General features: G+C 43.6%; 1 protein-coding gene across 1 annotated transcript in view; it reads left to right on the top strand.

Moving 5' to 3' along the window:
* The first annotated feature begins 587 nt into the window (after nucleotides 1-587).
* LOC126481884 (putative serine protease K12H4.7) overlaps nucleotides 588-19,461 on the top strand; it is a 78,769-nt gene continuing 59,895 nt past the window's right edge. The window contains exons 1-2 of the mRNA XM_050105844.1: nucleotides 588-770; nucleotides 15,229-15,410. Coding sequence (XP_049961801.1) covers nucleotides 588-770; nucleotides 15,229-15,410 — 365 coding nt within the window. The remainder of the gene's footprint in view (nucleotides 771-15,228; nucleotides 15,411-19,461) is intronic.

Genomic DNA, 19,461 nt, shown 5'->3' with positions numbered 1-19,461 from the left:
CACTACACTTGCCAGTTGTCTCCTGTAGTATTACTGTGCTGTAGAAGATCCTTACCAGACAGGATGGAGAAAGACATGGGTGCAGGGGACAGAGGTTCAAGGTTATGATAAGCGAGTTGGGATGGCTATCATTAAAGACTTTTACGTTGTGGGGAGTTTGTTCCACAAAATTTCAGTTCCCAACTTTCTCTTCCGAATATTTTGTTAACTACCACTTTCTAAGCGAGTAAAGACCATCGTGATAAAGTAAGAGCAATCAGAGCTCACACAGAAATAATTAATTATTCGTTTTTCTGACACGGTATCCGAGATTGGAATGGTGGATAAATACACTGAAAGTGGTATATGTAGATGAACAGACTCCCGGTAGAAATATAAGTAAAGATATTGCCCCCATACTTGCACTTTACGCATACGTACATTGGTACAATAATACAGCTCCCATGTTATTTCATCACCATGCCGCGACAGTTATCCGTCGCTTTCGTGTGACAGCGTGTTATACACACCGTAGCGCAGCACTGCCAAGAATACCACGTTTCCTGCAGGTGCCGGTCAGAGCTCTGCTACTTGTGGTCGCCCTCGGGATGCTGCTGGCGGTCTGCACCACCGCTTCCACGGACAACCGCCCACGGCGCCGCCCCACATATGACTGGATGCGAAGGAAGCTCCGACCACCACCCGTCATCTCCAGGGCTGGCGTCGAGGAGTTGTGGTTCAGGCAAAAACTAGATCACTTCGATTCTACCAACAACGCCATCTGGAGTCAGGTGTGTTAACACACTCACGCACATACTCTCTCTCTCTCTCTTCCTCTCTCTTACTCACTCACTCAATATAAACTTTTACCCCGCAGTATATACAGACGGAAAAAATCACAGTGCCATAAAATAATTATTATGTGGAGTAACGAAATTCAGGGAATTTGTAAGTCTCGGTAACATATTTCAATGATTGACATTGCAAAATCACAGGTTAATGTAAGCGTAAGATACTCACCCGCAAATGTGAAACGCTGGTACATTAATAACCGGTGTAACAGTCATATTGTTGAATGAAAGCGTGGAAATATCTTTGCATTGTGTTGCGTAGGTGTCGGATGGCAATTTGTGGGATCGATTTCTACGCCCATTGCACTTGGTCGGTCAATACAGGATCGGTTATTACCGTTTGTGGGTGATGTCCCATATGTCCTCGATTGGAGACACATCTGGTGATTGGGCAGGCCGAGGCAACATGTCGACACTGTAGAGCATGTTGGGTTACAACAGCGGTGAGTGAGTGAGCATTACCCCGTTGGAAAACACCCCCTGTGATGTTGTTCATGAGTGGCAATACAACAGGACGAATCACCAGATTGGTGTAAAAATTTGGAGTCGGGGTGCGTGGGGTACCCACAACAGTGGTCCTACTGTCATATGAAATCGCAACCCAGGTGTAGGTCCAGTGTGTCTAGTTTGCAGGCAGGCTGGTTGCAGACCCACCTTGTAACGAACACATGGCCATCATTGGCACAGAGGCAGGAACAGCTGTCAGGAAACAAAAAAGATCCCCAAACGGCCCTACAATGAGCTCATATTTGACACCACTGAAGTCGCAAATGGTGGTGGTTTGGGGTCAGTGGAATGCGTGCTACAGGGCATCTGGCTCGGGGCTGTCCTTGAAGTTACCAATTTGTGACAGTCGTTGTGTCACAGTGGTGCCAGCCGCTGCTCAGATTGCTCCTGCAGATGCAGTACGATGCGCCACACCCATACGCCGAACACCATGGTTCTCCCTCTCGATAGTTCCACGTAGCTGTCTGGTGTCCAGTCTAGTTACCACCAAACATTCTCGTGACCACCGTTGTCAGCAATCGTATTCAGTGACTACATTCCTACCACGTCTTTTTGCAATATCACACGACCTCGCTCAAACTGAATGAGGTGTTGATAATGCCTACTACGTCGTCTTAAAGACATTCTTCACTAACATCAAGTTACCTCGTCCAAACTCAAAGGTAACTAACGCTCACGAGCGGTATTGCATGTATTTGAAGAAAACCTTATTTGGGTTCTCAGAGTGGCGCTAATAGTCACTTTTATGCGAAGACGCGAAATTTGAATAGACATCATCTTTATAATGTAGAAACACGTCTACCAACTTTCGTTTACGTCGGACAACTCCTTCTTCACACGGTAATTTTTTCCCGTCAATATATAACGTAGATTCCTGCAACTACACAGTTAATGTGTCAGCCCAAAGACAGTCTCTCTCCGGGGTGTAGATACTATGGCTGGTTCAAATGGCTCTGAGCACTATGGGACTTAACATCTATGGTCATCAGTCCCCTAGAACTTAGAACTACTTAAACCTAACTAATCTAAGGACATCACACAACACCCAGTCATCACCTAGATACTATAATAGTGCCCAGAACTAACTAGCTTATCCATCCCAAATATTCAAAAATGTATTGGGTTATCAATATTGTGTTAGGATTTACACATAAACACATTTTTAACAGTCTTCATTTATTATGGCACGTGCAAGACTAAAACAAATAAAATTATATAAAGGTTATTGGCCCTTGGTTTGGTTAAATACCGATGAGGTTTTCGTCGAGTCCTGTTCTGTCACTGACATGTGGTGACTATCTCGAGCTGTCGAGCTGCCAGCCGCGTCCATGGGCTACACAGCCATTGGCCTTCGGACGAATGCTGCTCGGTCTTTGTCAAATGGTGACTGTCAGCACTTGACAATGACGAAGGAACACTCGTTCGAAAGCTCGGAGACATTTAACCTGTTGAAGGAAGCTCTAGAAAATTTTATTAATCTATATCGCAGTGACACCTTTCATCCGGATTACATTAAAGCACGCAATCTGTCATTGAGCTTTAAAAATGAGACAAATATTTACAGAAAATCAAAATAAACTTTCTGATCTTTAGTATTCGAAAAATCTTTGACAATGTCAGTAATTTGAATTCGTGTTCAAGGAGGGTGCAATTAAACATGTGAGTCATATGAAATGAATCTTTTGCGCATGTTTCCAGGTAAAATACAGTATCTTTGAGTACAAATTAATAAATTGATGAATGGTAATAAAGTGATGAATGATACCCTCAGCGTTTGATGCCCCTGGAACAGGCACTTACATGTGTTACACTTTTTGCACACTTGGGCAGGGCCGTCTCGGTTCGGCCATATCACATACCTGAGACAAACAATACATAAGTTTACTTAGTTGGAGGTAAGAAAAATGGTAGATTTCAAATTATTTCAAGGATTCTAGGAAACTGCAGTTTGCATACGAAAAAGATATGTTACCAATAGTTTATAGTGTACAGTGTTCCAAGTTTCAATAAAAAGGATCCAAAGAGGATAGAAAGGCAATCAACAGGATAGAAAGGCAATCAATAGGAATAGTCTCTTGGTTATCTGAATAGTATTACAACGTATAAGAAATAATAAAAAATTATAAAATGAAACCTTTTGTAGCTCAGACAATTGAATAAGTGTTCATTGTTGAATCGACATATTAGGTCACACTTCTTTATAAGAAGTGTTTAAAGGAACGAATGCACATCACTACAGATCAATTTTTCTAACGTTCGTCTGTTGTAGGATTCTAGGGCATTTACTGAGCTCCCACACTATGAATTCCCAAAGTCAAAAGAAGCTACTTTCTATAAAATATATTCTTGAAACAGTATTCCTGGCTGGTGACTTGTCTATAAAATGGAGAATACTCAGCAACAGTTACTGGAAATCTGAAGAAGACGCCAGGCAACTCCGAAGGCAAATTCTGTGAGAATTTAGGGGAAACTGGCCAGTTCACTGGGGAAAAGAAACGTTCAGAGCCATTTGGTAACAAATCACTCTCGGATTCTGCTTTGGAAACTATCGGTTATGCCTTTGCGTAAGGAAAACTGAAGAAGAGCATTAAGTTGTTGTTTGTCGCTCTGTCGTGCCTTCCTCCGACGCGCTCACCGACTACAGGAAACTTCATTATCGTCCGTCGAATCTCGCTCTACAATTCCGTCTTCTATTCCATTATTCTGGTTACAACGTAGTGTAACACGTGCGTCGGATATTTTCATGTAACTGAGAATCCGGCATTCATAAAAGCAGATGTGTATTTTTTATATTTTAAAGCAAATATGAATAAGGATCCACATCAAAAATGAATCTTCAGGCTTCGATTTTTTTTTTTTTTTACAAATTTCCTTGCAAAATAATAGTTGTCGAGTTATGCGCAGAGCTATGCTATGTGTCACTGAGGATTGTTTTAAATGTTGAATGCCGTATAATGCCAGTAGAAAAAAGACAGAATCCAGTAGTATCCGACTGCAAAATTAGCAGTAGAGTCCTGGAGCCTGTCGCGTTATTTCAATGTCTAGGAATCACACTATGAAGCTACATATAATGTGACGCAACATAGCTCTTTTTTTCCTAGCAAATTATCGGTATTAAATGTTCCTTTCTTACTATTTCCATAATGGCCTATACTCACTCAAACACAATATTACACTGTGAAATCACAGATAACATCGTCAGCATGACAGAGATTGACATTCGATGCTCTTTTCGTGTATCCTACGGACACTTGAACATGGGTAACCAAGCGAGAATAGGAGCTAATTGCTAGATGCACATGTTCCTGAAATAAAGCAACGAGAAGCTGTGACAGTGGGAGATGGCTTAAAATTCCCAAAATATTGCGCTTGTTACTGAGAGCATCATCACGCGCAGCAGCCGAAAGCTGAGACAATAGCCATTGACACGCCATACAGCAACGTCCCTGCTGTTCGACCATTGTATCTCTACAAAAAGAACACTGCAACAATACCCAGCTACCTCTCCTGGTGAACTGGGGCGTATTCCCACAGACGGTGGAGCGCAGACAAGGCGTCATATTTAAGGATGAAAGCGGCTTCAACGTTGACTGCGGCAATGGGCGTACACCTCTATGACGAGCGCTGTTTTAGTATGTCAGAGTGGACAAACAGGATCCAGTATGCAGCCGAATTATACTGTTAAAATACTCGGCATTTTGCTGTTTACGCTTGTAGTCGTGATTAAGTAGCAACCTCTACTATCTGAAAACCTTTTAAAAACCCGTTCACTCTATGTGAAAAACTCAGTTATGACTACTGTAGAACAGTAAATTGCTAGGAAGATAATACCTTGCCCTCGCTGGTAGCAAGCACCACTTTTGAATGCAATTTCAGACAGAAAGTTTGTGAGCGAGCCCATGCTTCCCACATCAATTAGTCTTCCACTGGATGTTAACAATACGTTAGGCTGGTGCCTAAGTAAGGTTGTAGCGTTTTGTTTTGCATGTTGGCATTACTGTTTATAAGGGTTTCTTTATCGATTGTCATTTTTTATATGTAGTTCACTGTTGATATATGAATTTTTATGTTGTCGTTTCGTCATTCGGAGATACTGACTGGAACTATGGATACTAGAAAATGGTTCTTTGAGTTCAGTAGAGGAATGAAAGCAACGGAGGTAATCAGAAACATTTAAGCCGTGTATGGGAGTAGTCCTATTGGACAGAGCACGACATTAAAGTGCTTTTACCGCTTTAAGGACGATCGTTTTGACATTAATGACTTTCCACGCTCAGGAAGATTTTAACGGTTTCATGAACGCGGTTTAAACGCATTAATCCACAACGATCCATGTCAGTGTACTCGAAAACTGGCAGACACGATGAACTGCGATCGTTCCACCATCGTGAGACATTTGGATGCACTGGGGAAGGTTCAAAAATCAGGTGTATTAGTAATGCATGCTCTAAGCCACAATCAAAAAATTAGCGGGTGGCCCTACGTAAATCTCTGCTTGATCGTTATTAATTGACTCGTGAACAACAACAATCATTCCTACCTTGTATCGTTACCGTTGACGAGAAATAGCGCATTTATGCTAAAATAAGAGGAAAAAGGTATGCTTAATTCCAAACAAACCTGCTAGCCCCCGTACAAGGACCTGCGCGCATCCACAAAAGATAAAAATGAAACGGTGGCGGTATGGTGTGCTACGAGTTGCTTCCCCGAGGTGCAGCTAATACTGCTGATATTTATTGTGAACCGTCTTACAGATGCAGTCCAAGAATAACGACCATGAATAATGCGTGAGGGTTGGGTTGGGTTGTTTTGGGGAAGAGACCAAACAGCGAGGTCATCGGTCTCATCGGATGAGGGAAGGACGGGGAAGGAAGTCGGCCGTGCCCTTCGAAAGGAACCATACCGGCATTTGCCTCGAACGATTTAGGGAAATCACGGAAAACCTAAATCAGGATGGCCGGACGCGGGATTGAACCGTCGTCCTCCCGAATGCGAGTCCAGTGTGCTAGCCACTGCGCCACCTCGCTCGGTGAATAATGCGTGAAGTGATACTACTCCATGATAACGCCCGACCGCATTTTGCTAGACTGCCAAAATACACTATACAGGAGTTGGGCTGGCAAGTCATTTCGCACCACATTATTACTCTGATCTCCCACCCCCAGATTTTCACCTTTTCCGATCTCTGTCGAACATCCTTCAAGGAACTTCCTTTCCGGATGACAACGCGCTCCAGACATGGCTTTACGAGTTCTTCGCTACAAATTCACGTGATTTCTACAGTCGCGGAATCGAAAAGTTACCCAACGCTCGCAGACTGTTGTAAATAGTGAAGCAGAATATGTTACTAAGTCTCTGTGATGTGTACCTGTTTCGTCTTTTATTAACTTCCGGAAAAACGCTACGAATTTATGCACCAACCTTATATATTGTACCATTCGTATGTGGTGCACAGGAAGGATAATTGCCGGTATGCATCTTCTTACACCCGAATTATTGCAATTTAACCCTCATGGTCTCTATGTGAGATGTAAACTGCATTAAGGAACAAATTCGTTGACTGATATAAAAACTAAGACTCTCGTGCGTTTGAGATTAAGTTGTTCCACGATGCGCATCTCCTTTCTGGTGGTACTCTTCCTGTGGATTCTCCCGATAAATCTCATAAACCTGCCTTCCCCCTGGCAAGAGTGATGTCTTTCCACCGGTAATCGTTCCGATCAGGTGCTCGTAATTACTTGATGGGTGTGACTCAATCCAGTGACCTTATCGCAAGTGGTGTAGTCAAATGATATCAGAAAATTTCATCAGTTTACGCACGGTATCAGTTTCCCGTCTTTGAACCACGTACGTGTCATCCTCAATTCAACATTCCAAAATACCGCCAAAACTTTCTGACCGCTTGGCTATCCTACAGAAAAATCGTTGATACTCCGCAGAATTTTCTTAGTCACAGAATTCATGTCGATAAAACCAGCAATAGAGTACCCAAATTACACTAGCCTTCCTCACAACACGACAAATATTGACAAAGTGCCTGTTGGCTTCTGCCTCGGGTTCTTAGGCCGACGTTTGTTTGATGATTTTCTGGCGTTTCGCTAGCGCGAGTGGCTGGCATCGTCAAAGCTGGTGATGGACTGGAGTCGAGCTCGTGGCCGCAGATTATACGTACCTGGTGTGCCAACGTCTAATGGCCTTTCCGTGGTCACTTCTGCTGCGGTTATCTCCTTGCTATCAGCAACGGTCGTTCGCTGCAGCACGGGAACCCAGGATCCGCTCATCTCGATACTTTGTTTTTTCTTGTTGAAGCTGTTGTCATGTTTGTATATTTATATAGCTTCTCTGAACAAGCGGGTCTGATAGCGCTTCTCTACAGTAAAAATTTCTGTGTCGGCGAATTTCACTATGTGGTCGGCCTCACACGGCGAGTGTTCTGCTACGGCCGATTCCTCCACCTGCTCCAGCCTGCAGTGCCGCTTATATTCTGTGTGCCTGGTGTTGATTGACCGTCCAGTCATTCCGACATAAACTTTTCTCATGTGCATGATATGCGGTATGTTCCCGACGTTGCAGGTGGGTTCCTTTCCTCCTTTGCATGTCTGAGATACTGTTCGATTTTCTTTGTCGGTTTATGAATAGTCTTTGTCCGTGTTTGCCAAATATACGGCCGATTGTGTCCGTCTCTCAGCGAATTTATGGCAGAAAGGTCGTATCCGTCATTTCTTTTCCAGATTTGTCGTTTCGCAGTGTGCTTGCGTAGTCGGAAGTTTTGGAAATTTGTGGTAAGGACTGTGGGACCAAACTGCTGAGGTCATCGGTACCTAGGCTTACACACTACTTAAACAAACTTACGCTAAGGACAACACACATACACCCATGGCCGACAGAGGACAGGGCAAGCAGTGCGAACCGTGACAAGACGCCCTAGACTGCACGGCTACTCCGTGCGGCAATATGGCCACGCCTGAGACTTGAACCCAGCTCCTCTGATTACGAGGATGATGCGCTTGCGTAGTCGAGCATATATACCACATACGACGTAAATGCGGAAAATACTGTGGTGAAATGATTGGACGATCAATCAACACCAGGATCACCGAACATAAGCGGCACTGCAGGCTGGGGCAGGTGGAAAAATCGGCCCTGGCGGAGCTGGTGCTGTGCAAGACAGTAAACCACCAGACAGTAAAATACGGTGACACGGAAGTTTTTGCTGTAAGAAGAGCTATCACACCCGCTTGTTCAGAGAAGCTGTATAAATACACAAACATGACAACAGCCTCATCAAGAAAGAAGAAAGCCTCGAGGTGAGCGGACCCTGGAATCCTGTGCTGCACCGAACGGCTGTTGCAGGTAGCCACGGGAGAATTGCAGCGGAAATGAATAAGGAAAAGCACTTGAACATTGGCGCGAAGGGTACATGTGATCTGCGGCCGCGAATTCGACACCAGTCCACCACCAGCAATGGAGGGCGAAGGTTTCACTATGTCACCGACTCGTGCTGGCGAAATGTCAGAAACGTCATCAAACAAACGTTGGCCGAAGGACCCGAGATAGAAACCAATAGGCAGTCTGTCAACAAGGGCCACATAAACGTTAACAGTTTTGTACAACAAATATTGTTGCTTTGTTAACATGTTCATTCACCTGAATATGACGACTAAATGTGGTGTTTTCTATGTCCATCGTTGTAAGGCTCCACGCAAATAATTGATGATTAATGAGTTATGTTACGACCACTTGTTAGCAGCAGACACAGTGGCTGCGCCAAAGACTGAGATGGCGTGGAGTTTTACAATTATTTATTGAACTTTCTTTACAATTTCTCCGTCGTCATCGCTGCCCAGCCCTGTGGATCCCTCCGCCTGGTTGCTGGTGTGTACATCCTCCGACAATGCGCGCAGCGCGCGCCGCTGATCGCACTCGGGAGCCTCAGGCCACCAGTGCTCCGCTGAAGCCAGGATGCCCTGTGGTTGAGATGAACTCGTCGCCGCTCGGCGCCCGGGTACGGCACTCCCACGAAGCCGCGTCGCCCTGAGGTGAGCTGCTGACGCCTGCTGTACCGGCGGCTGGGAAGCCATCAGTCGCGATGTCTGCGAGGTCTCGTCATGAACGGACCACGCGCCGTGGGGCCGGGTTGCCGTGAAGTCCGGGCGTCAGTCCCAGACGGCGCCTGTGACCGAGACCGCGCTGCGGCCGGTCCTGCTGGAAGTTCTCACTGTATTTAGTCAGCCATGGTGCCGACCAAACTCGGGCCGACCTCCACAGCTGAAGTAGACATCTGGCGGAGAACGGATGACTCCTGCGAGCTGGAACAGACTTCAGGAATCGTCACCTACGAAGATTGAACATTCGGACACGGACCACGTCCGTCCTTAGTTCCGAACTGCTTCCTAATGGCTTCTGTCTGTTGTTGCCTGCGCTCCACTATTTATATCCGGCAGGAGGACGTTTTTTACCGTCAGTGGTAGCTTTTTGTTATTACTCCCGCAATATATTGCAGCGTAACTTAGCGTGCTGACCTCACTTCCCCTTACTCAGCACTCTCCAGGCTTCGCTCGGCGCTCAGTGTGTGTGCGTCCTTGCGTCAGTCTGTTGGTAGACTGCTGCTGTCAGCAAGGCTATCTGTGCCTGCCTACTTCGCAACGCCTCGGTTGCCGGCGTGCCTCTGTTTTTCCATTGCGTGAAGCAACGCTTACTACATGTGGCCGCAACAGTTACGATTCCCAGATAGTGAGCCAGTACATTTTGTTACAGCATCACACAATTAAGCACAGATTAATGTGGTCCAGATTAAGAAATAAAATTAGAGGCATCCTCTTGATGCATGAACTCGACGGAAGTTCGATGTGGGCGTCGCAGGGGTCGCGGTAACTCGACGAGAGCTCCGACGGATGGACCGTTGGGAGCATAAAAACCCTGAGCTGCGAAGGATTGCCTGCTCCAGCTTTAGACGCGATTTAAATACACAGCATGCGGAGTAATATCAGCGGAGCTTGGCGGCTACATGGCCCGCGATGCAGACTAGTCCTCCCTATTGCAGCGCCGCCATTGCTGACGCGCGAGGTGCATCTGAGTGATAGTGGCGCCCCTGGTGTCGCTTGTCAACAGATTTTTTCATCACAAATGCAGTATCCTTACGGAGCGATGCAATTGCGGTACTCGTAGTGAGTCTTCAGGAGGAGAACACTTGCGGTGCTGCTTGCAGGCTGCCGATGCACGTAGTTCTGGAAGCAGACGTATGAGAGTCCAGTGTGCTGACCACAAAGAGAACTCGTTTCGTATGGTCACTCGGGAATCAATACTAGCGAAATGTGAATGGCTGTCGACGAAGATTTGTTGTGACAAACACGGCAACATATGTAATGTCTCATTAAGTCTATGATACTCTGGTGAATCAAAATAAGATGAACACTGTCCACCGTTGTAGAATACCGACAGGTGGTGCTTCGGGATTGGGACACAGTAAGGAAAGTATATAAACGTAACAGGGACAAGTAAGGAGTATAGAATTTGTTTCTTTAATTCCAGTCTATGCACGACAAAAATAGACTACCAATTTCGCCCCTCAATGATTATTCACTGACAGATTAAAACAACCAAAGTCTTAGATTGGCCTCATATGTTCAACGAACTTCCAACATTCTGAAATAGATGTGGGTCAGCAGCTTCTGTTAACAAGTACGACGAAAAACCAGTCCAAAGTTGCAAATTTCACTTTTATTATTCACTCGATGACCAGTTTCGGGCCGCGACCCATTTTCAGGTCATCCAAAAACGGTATTTCCGAAAATGCAAAAACATGTTAAAAATATGATAACGAACAGCTACAGAGCATACGGATACCTGACAGTCTATCAGACTGCTGATTACATATTTGAAGTATTGACCGCTATCGTGGCACTGACATTACACGTGGTTTTGTAATGACAGTCTTTCCCTAGCTTGTAATACTTTTTTCAGTGGGTCTTTTTACACTGGAAGGACTCTGGAAGGTGTGACTAAGTCTTCACATCTATAAATCCGGCATGAGTCTACGGAAACTGCGATTGTTTGTAGCTGTGAGTCACACTGTTTAAGCGGTCAAATAGTTCTTAATGCCATCAGATAACTGGGCAGTAAACCGTTTGATAATATTTTTTTGGATTAGTGAATTATAATTTGTAATATTTATGAATTATTTGAAAATATTGTCTATAGAATGCTCTAAATTTATGTAATATGATCGGATTGATATCGTTGACACTTTCATTTGTGGGTTGTTGCGTGCGAATATTAGTTATGGGTTAGGCCACATAAAGGAAGTATCTCAGAATTGGGTCCGGAACCAAATGAAAGTGGCAGTCTGGATTCATACTGATAGCCTATTTGATTTCCTGAAGTGCATGCGGAGTAAGCAGGCATCAGTGAGAACGATTCACTAGAATCGAGTTTTTACATTTATGCAGGATAATCATCGTTTGACTGCGATCTTGATAGGCTTTGTGACTCACACTATTCTTGCACGTCTCTTCAGCTTTGATTAGAAACCAGAAGAACAGAAGTTACCTGCTTCCTTTTCTCCAGTTTGGTAAAATGATATATGAAGCTTGCAGCTCATCTAGTCGAAGGCAACGTGGTTTACTTACGTAATGCATCACTGAAAATATTATATGTTATACGGAGAAATTAATGTACTTACTACGAAGATCCACATTTAAAATATTAAAAATTTGGAATGAGGAAAAATGCACATGCAGTGTGTTCTATAATATTACACACACTAATAACAGGGTGAGTTAGGAGGAATGGTACATTCTTTGAGAGGTGATAGTATTAGTGACTCTGAACAAGAAACCCCATATAAACATATGCCCAGTTCTTAACAGTTTCTGAGGAAAGTCTTGGGAACATTGGGGGATACTACAAAGGCAGGTGATAGATAATGAAACATACTGATCTAATGTTTTCTTTAGTTGTGCACATTTCCTCATAAAACACGTTATAAAAGTCCACTGTGAACTGCAATACATTTTGCAGTTCTTGCAGACAGTTGCTGTGTTACTGATCTGAGCCCACACATGTAAAATACGAGCCGAAAGTTTCTCCCTTATGTCCACTCTGAGCTTGTAGACTTCGCTCTTAAGCCAACCCCACATACATTAATCTAATCGAGTAAGATCAGGTGACCTCAATGACCATATAGTGACTCCATGGCGACGATCTAATGCATAGGATACGTTTCAGTGAGGTACTGTATGACTGGCAGTACGGACCGTGCATCGATGAAATGGTCGGTAACAACAACACTACATAACTTAATGTCTCTTTGGTTACATTCACATTTGATTGCTGGTGAAGAAGAACATACAACTGACGTCCACGATTTTCAAACAGCTGTATGCCAGATGCACTTAAGAAAAGTTTTTGATGTTTTCTGTTCAGAATCACTAATACTATTACCATTGAAAGCATGTACCTTTCCTCCCGGCTCACCCTGCAAATGGAAAATTTAATAATGTTATATACATACTGCTACTACTGCTATGAACAATATCCGCACTGAACTGAACTTGAATGGAAAGTGCTGAGTCAAGAAAGAGCTAAGTCAAACTGCAGTTGACTCAGTGAACCAGCCAATAGTGCTGTGAGCCGAATCCGAGAGAAGATTTCAGAGAGCAGTGTCACTGTGGAGTTGCCATGTGATCCACTCCTTGTGCGTGAAGAGTGACAGCAGAGTGGTGAGTGAGAGCTGGCTCACTGGCTGTTGCGAGTCACTTCCTTGCAGCTCGCTCGCTCCCCAGTGAGTACTGCAACTCTCTGAGCATCATCTCTTGCGGGAAGCACCGAATGGACCAGCGTGACATCTGGTTGCCACTTGTCTTTTTTCAAATCAAGACCCAAAATAAATAATAGGAAAGTATTTTCTGCATTAATGCAGCATTGTAAGGAACTAATCTCTTCGATTTTTTCCTTTCCTTTTTGACACAGGTTGTTTGCAACATTAAGGTATAGAGAAACTTACATGCGTGTAGTCTACAGCGTAATTTATTTTATTTTTTGCATATAGGGAGACATTTCTTACTATAATACTCTATTCCATAGTGCCTAATTTAGCAGTTTGTGTGGGACACAATTGCAGTAGCCTACCCTAGAATCTTCGACTCAATAACGTCACTGAAGAGACAGTTCGACTCTGAAGAACTACTGCTCCCTTTTTCTGAGCCATCTATCACTCAGTCTGCAAAAGGTTTTAAGTCTGTGAATCAATTCAGGAGCAGATCACCCATCTATGCTAACTACCAAAATATTACATGGTGTAAACACACCGCTCTTGCTGCTGCTGCCAGTAAGTTCGATAAAAATGTGTTCCATAGTTAACTTAGCACAATTTTGTCGAAACGACATGGGAAACAGTTGGTTTACAGAATAATTAACTTGTTTACTTTTAAATGTTTTTATTCCAGTCTTTGGTCACAATATCTTTAGACGATAACCGGTTTCAGTCCGTAACGACCATCCTCAGATTTTTTTACACCATGTCCTAAAGTGATAAGTCCATAATGGTGTAAAACAGATATGAGGATGGTCATTATGGACTGAAACCGGTCATTGTCTAAAGAATTGATATTGTGATCAAAGACTGGAATAAAAAATATTTGACAGTATTGGATCACTGTTTGTATACGCGACTATGTCGCAGTTGGTGTTTGCTTTTGTGGTTTTGTGATTCCATGTGGTTGTTTACAGATTATTTAGTAGACCAGTGAATTAAATTTAGAAAAAAATACCTTGTTACATCTCATGTTATGAGTAAAAAACAAAATTTAAATAATAAATAGAAAACATTGTATGCCATACCACGCATGTTCCAAGTCTTTGACAGAACATTCGTCTACAGAACAAAAGTAATTGGTCATCATATCGTTCCAAGGTTGCTTTGCTGCCTGTCACGGACTATATGGTGTTGGGAAATGATCAGGGATAGACTGTGCAACACAATTAAGGGAATAATTTTTCTAAACCTCCTAGTTTTTTCCCATTGCAATGTAGAAGTTCGAAATTTGGCTAAGAGGTGTCAGCAAACTTTGTCCGTGATCATGCAAAAGTGTGTCATCCTGCGACGTCACCAACGGGCTCGGCAACGCATCAAACAGCAAGGCGTCGACACAAGTGGAAAAAGGTCTAGAGTGAAGATCATGTCAGGTGTCAGGTGGTTCAATGATGTTACATTGCACCAAATTTCAACAAAATTTTGTCCAACGCCAAAGTGAGACATGTTCGGAAGTTCTTCATACAGCTACTTACACACATTTCACCCCTTCTTTTGATGCCTCTGCAATGGAGATCAGAAAGAGGGCGCCCAGCGTTGAAAACATGCAGTTTACTTATGGGTGACCGAGAAAAGTATTTCAGACACACTGACGCACAGAATCCACACGAATAGGCCCCTTTCATTGGAGCATTGATTCCCACACACATGTCATCATTAACCCACGTTTCGTCTGACATGAACTTCTGAGCTCTGACCTTCTCTTGGCATGTGTCGGCATCTTGCTGTTTGAAGGGTCACCGAACCCAAGGCGTCGCTCTTTTGCACCTTTACAAAGCAAGCCAAATGTCAGACTTCTACGTTGGAATGGGGGACAATTAAGCGGTTTCCAAAAAGTGATTCTTTAATTGTGTTACGCAGTTTATTTTTGGATCTACATTAAAAACTCTTTCTGAGCCATTGCTTTAATAATAAAGAAAGCAACTTTTTTCGTTCAGTTTCATAGTTCTGCAGATAGGTGCTCTTCTCATTACAGTTGGTGTCTGTGTTGTAGTACATAGCCTATGAAACACTGGAGTGAAGCACATCTTTGCACTCACCAGTTGTCTCAACTGCAATAATTTGTGGCCTATTCTGCAGCTCTACCACCGCAACGACAGATACTACAAATCTGGAAATCCTGTCTTCTTGTTCATCGGTGGGGAACCCGAAGCCAGCTCTTCATGGGTGAGTGGAGGGTTCATGTTCACGCTGTCCAGGAGTTATGGCGCCCTCATGCTGGAGCTGGAGCATCGATTCTATGGTTCCAGTAGGCCCACTAGGTGAGTACACCGTATTCACGTTCCTTAACAGTTCGTAGACTGGAGTCAAAACTACACGTAATCTATTCGCCTGAATTGCAGGAGATAGACAAAATATCATCAACACCTGAGAATGAGACAAACTTCTATTGGAAGGCTGCCGGCCGTCACTTTGAATGAACAGCTTGTTACTGACGTAGGTTTGACAAACCAAAGTTATGCACATGAGACAGATCGTGGAGATGTTTGACAGACGTCACAAATCGGGAAGCAGCAAATCCTCTCGATGGTACAACTTAAAATGTTATGAGATGTGCTGGTTGTAACTACAGAAATATGTGAGCGTTGCAAACGGACACGTAAAATTTAGACACACATCGCGAATTTTCTTTCTATCAACCTGGAGTCTTCTGTGCATATGTCCATTACGCACAGTCGATAGCGCTCTGCTCGAGAACAACTAAAAGCGCTACAAAAATCAGTAGGCAGCTTGACTGTTGGATGTGACTATTCAAACATTTGACTGATGCCAACGCATTTTTATTGATGACGAGAACAACCCTTGTGGAATAAGTACCAGCTGTGTACACAGGCACTTTCGAATTATCTCACACACTTACAGTCGTACAATATCGAAATCGGTACTATTTATAACGCAAACATGCGCTATGCACGTCTTTCTCCACTCACATTCACCACCAGGATATTTACCGATTAAATGACTTTACTGAAACTATGTGCCCATGCAGTGCACCTCTTCCACTGCACGCAACTCCTGTCGTGTATTAACCTCTTGCGTCACGCCATTCTGGAGTGCCTGTTCGAACCCTAGTCAGCCAGAGGCCAGAAGAAGCTACACTTCTTTATAAGGTGATGGGAGACGAGAAATGTAATTTTCAGTTGTTACTCGTGATCGAACATGCTCCCAGTGCATAATAGCAGCGCAATGTGTGTCACTGAATTGAGTTTATTCCATATCGCACACTATGACAGTTTCCATTCATTGCATTATATGGCTGGAATGACTGTGTCCCAGTAACCCAACATAGGGTTTCAGAATTGACTGATTTCATCATATTGCTAATTAGCCATAGATCTTACAGGAACACAGTTGTACATAATTCATAACCCACCACATACGGAGTCCGTGATAAACGACACGCAGGTTGTCATGAAGCCAGTGTCTCACTAAGACAAGTCCTATGTTAAATCTCACTAAAATCTTGAAACTCCCGTAGGTTAAGTCTGAGTTCTAATTCCATAGGTTACATTATGCGTATCATGCTGATTATAATACTTATGAAATTTGCAATAGAAAAGTTTACCAGCTCCTCTAAACAGAGTGGAAAAGTTAGAGCATTCCCAGTTAGAAAGGCACAATTAGGCCCTTAGTGAAAAACACCTGTGTAACAGAATTCCTTTCGTCACGTAATGTCCCTGATGCGGGCAATATTTTCTAGATCATCGCTCACTCGATTTAGTACTACGAGTACTAGATCCAAACTTCTATACATGTGACAGAAGTTTCCAAGTTATCTTTGACAACTAATATCTAATACCGGCCTTAATTTGAGGAAGAAATTTCTGAGGATGTACGTCTGGAGTAAGCATTGTATGGTAGTGAAACATGGACTGTGGGAAAACCGGAACAGAAGAGAATCGAAGCATTTGAGATGTGGTGCTATAGACGAATGTTGAAAATTAGGTGGACTGATAAGGTAAGGAATGAGGAGGTTCTACGCAGACTCGGAGAGGAAAGGAATATGTGGAAAACACTGATAAGGAGAAGGGACAGGATGATAGGACATCTGCTAAGACATGAGGGAATGACTTCCATGGTACTAGAGGGAGCTGTAGAGGGCAAAAACTGTAGAGGAAGACAGAGATTGGAATACGTCAAGCAAATAGTTGAGGACGTAGGTTGCAAGTGCTACTCTGAGATGAAGAGGTTAGCACAGGAAAGGAATTCGTGGCGGGCCGCATCAAACCAGTCAGTAGACTGATGACCAAAAAAAAAAAAAAAAAAAAATCCCTCCGCCACACACCGTCAGGTGGGTTGCGGTTGCGGAGTATGTATGTAGATGTAGATGTAGATTATCTTCCTACTAAATGTGTATTGGCCTCACCCCGCACAGTGCATTTCTTGGATTCTAACAGAGGCGCCACCCTCAAGTGAGTTACAGTATTATGGACTAATGGACTGTCATTAGTACTGATTTTCTGAGCACGAGAATGAATTGTCGTATCTCCCCTGTCCACCACAAACACCAGATCGCAGTATTGTTGAGGCCTTGTGGCCTGCTGTGGAGAGAAGTGGGCAGGATCAATATTCACGTCCATCGTCGTTACCTGCACTTGCCACTGTTTCATACGAAGAATGGCATAAGATTTCCTTGAGAAGTATACACTATCTCTGTTTGTCCTTTCCGAGAGCACTGAAGATGTTTTGAATGCTAACGTGTGAGGCATGGTAATGTGTTGCGTTTGTGGTGTTTCCATATTTTCATCGATCTAGTCGTAGTGTCATTATTGCCTCAGTGTTCCTACATTTCACCAGAATCCACTCTTATCTCCAATTTATTCATTCTTCTGTAAATAATTTTTGTAAATGTTTTGCAACACTGACTTATTAAACTGATGGTTCTGTAATATTTACTTGTGTATTGTGCGTGTGTTGAACCTGGGACCTAGAAACGACGGAGAGGCTTCGTCCCCGTCGTAGCCCTCAGTGGTTCACAACCCCACAACAGGCTGCAGCAGTCCACTCACCCCACCGCCGCCCCAAACCGATCCCAGGGTTACTGTGCGGTTCGGCCCCCAGTGGAGCCCCCTATCCCCCCCTCTTCCTCAGGGAATGTCTCATACCAGACGAGTGTAACCCCAGATGTTCGCGTGGTAGACTAATGATTTACGCGTACGTGGAGACAGTGTTTGCGTAGCAATCGCCGGCATATTGTAACTGAGGTGGAATAAGGGACACCACCCTGCACTCGCCAAGGCAGATGGAAAACCGCCTTAAAAACCATCCACAGGCTGGCCGGTACACCGGACCTCGACACGAATCCGCCGGGCGGATTCGTGCCGGGGACCGGCACGCCTTCCCGCTCGAAAAGCAGGGTGTTAGACCGCGCGGCTACCCGAGAGGGCAATATTCACTTACTCAGCACCTTTTTTGTTTGGTATTGAAATTATTACATTCTTCTTGAAGTGTGAAGGTGTTCTGAGTGTCTCACACATCTTGCCTATGACACTTAATAGTTCTGTTAGGGTTCTCCAAAGGTTCTCAAATATTCCGAGGGACTGTTGTCTGCTCCAGGTGCTTTGTTTTGGCTTTGGTATTTCAGTGGCCTCACACATTGCTTTCGCAATATTACATCTCCCAACACATTTTCATCTACTTCCTCTCCCCTTTTCAATACATTGTTTAGAAGATTTTTTCCTTTGTATATTTACTCCATCTTTCGACTTTTTTGCGGGTATGTTTGTATAGTTCTGTCGTGTCATTCGAGTTCTTGATTCTCATACAGCTGTTTCTCCTTTTTCAGAAGATCACTTTAGTCATCCTGTACGTGGAATTCGTGTTTTCTATAGTTATGCATGATTATACAATTCTCTGTTTCTTGGCTAGACCTTCCTGCTTTGCCATTTTGCGTTTCACACCAATATAAATAATTAGACGTCCGTATAATCGTTTGCAAAATATATTTTCTGCATTTTTATATTTTTCTCTTTCATTAGTTGAATTCAGTATCTTGTGTTAGCCAACTATTTCTACTGGAACTTGTCTTTTTGCCCATTTGATCGCCTGCTACCTCTACTATTTCGTCTCTCAAAACTAACCATGTGCATTGTACTGTATTCCTTTCCCCTATTTCTGTCAATAGTCGCCTAATGCTCTTTGCAAAAATGTTATATCCTCCTGAGAAATTCTCGCCTGTATATGCCAATAAATGACTATTTTACTGCCGGATTAAGTCTTACAGTACAACTGCATGTCCTAGGGAAATCTAACGGCTTCAGCTTCCCCTTCCTTTTACCTGTTCGCAGCAGCTGCGTTTGAAATGACAAATTG

The sequence above is a fragment of the Schistocerca serialis genome, chromosome 5, assembly GCF_023864345.2.
Source record: "Schistocerca serialis cubense isolate TAMUIC-IGC-003099 chromosome 5, iqSchSeri2.2, whole genome shotgun sequence".
NCBI classification, from domain to species: Eukaryota; Metazoa; Arthropoda; class Insecta; order Orthoptera; family Acrididae; genus Schistocerca; species Schistocerca serialis.
The sequence above is the reverse complement of the archived record's forward strand: the minus strand, read 5'-3'. Positions and strand labels throughout refer to the sequence as shown.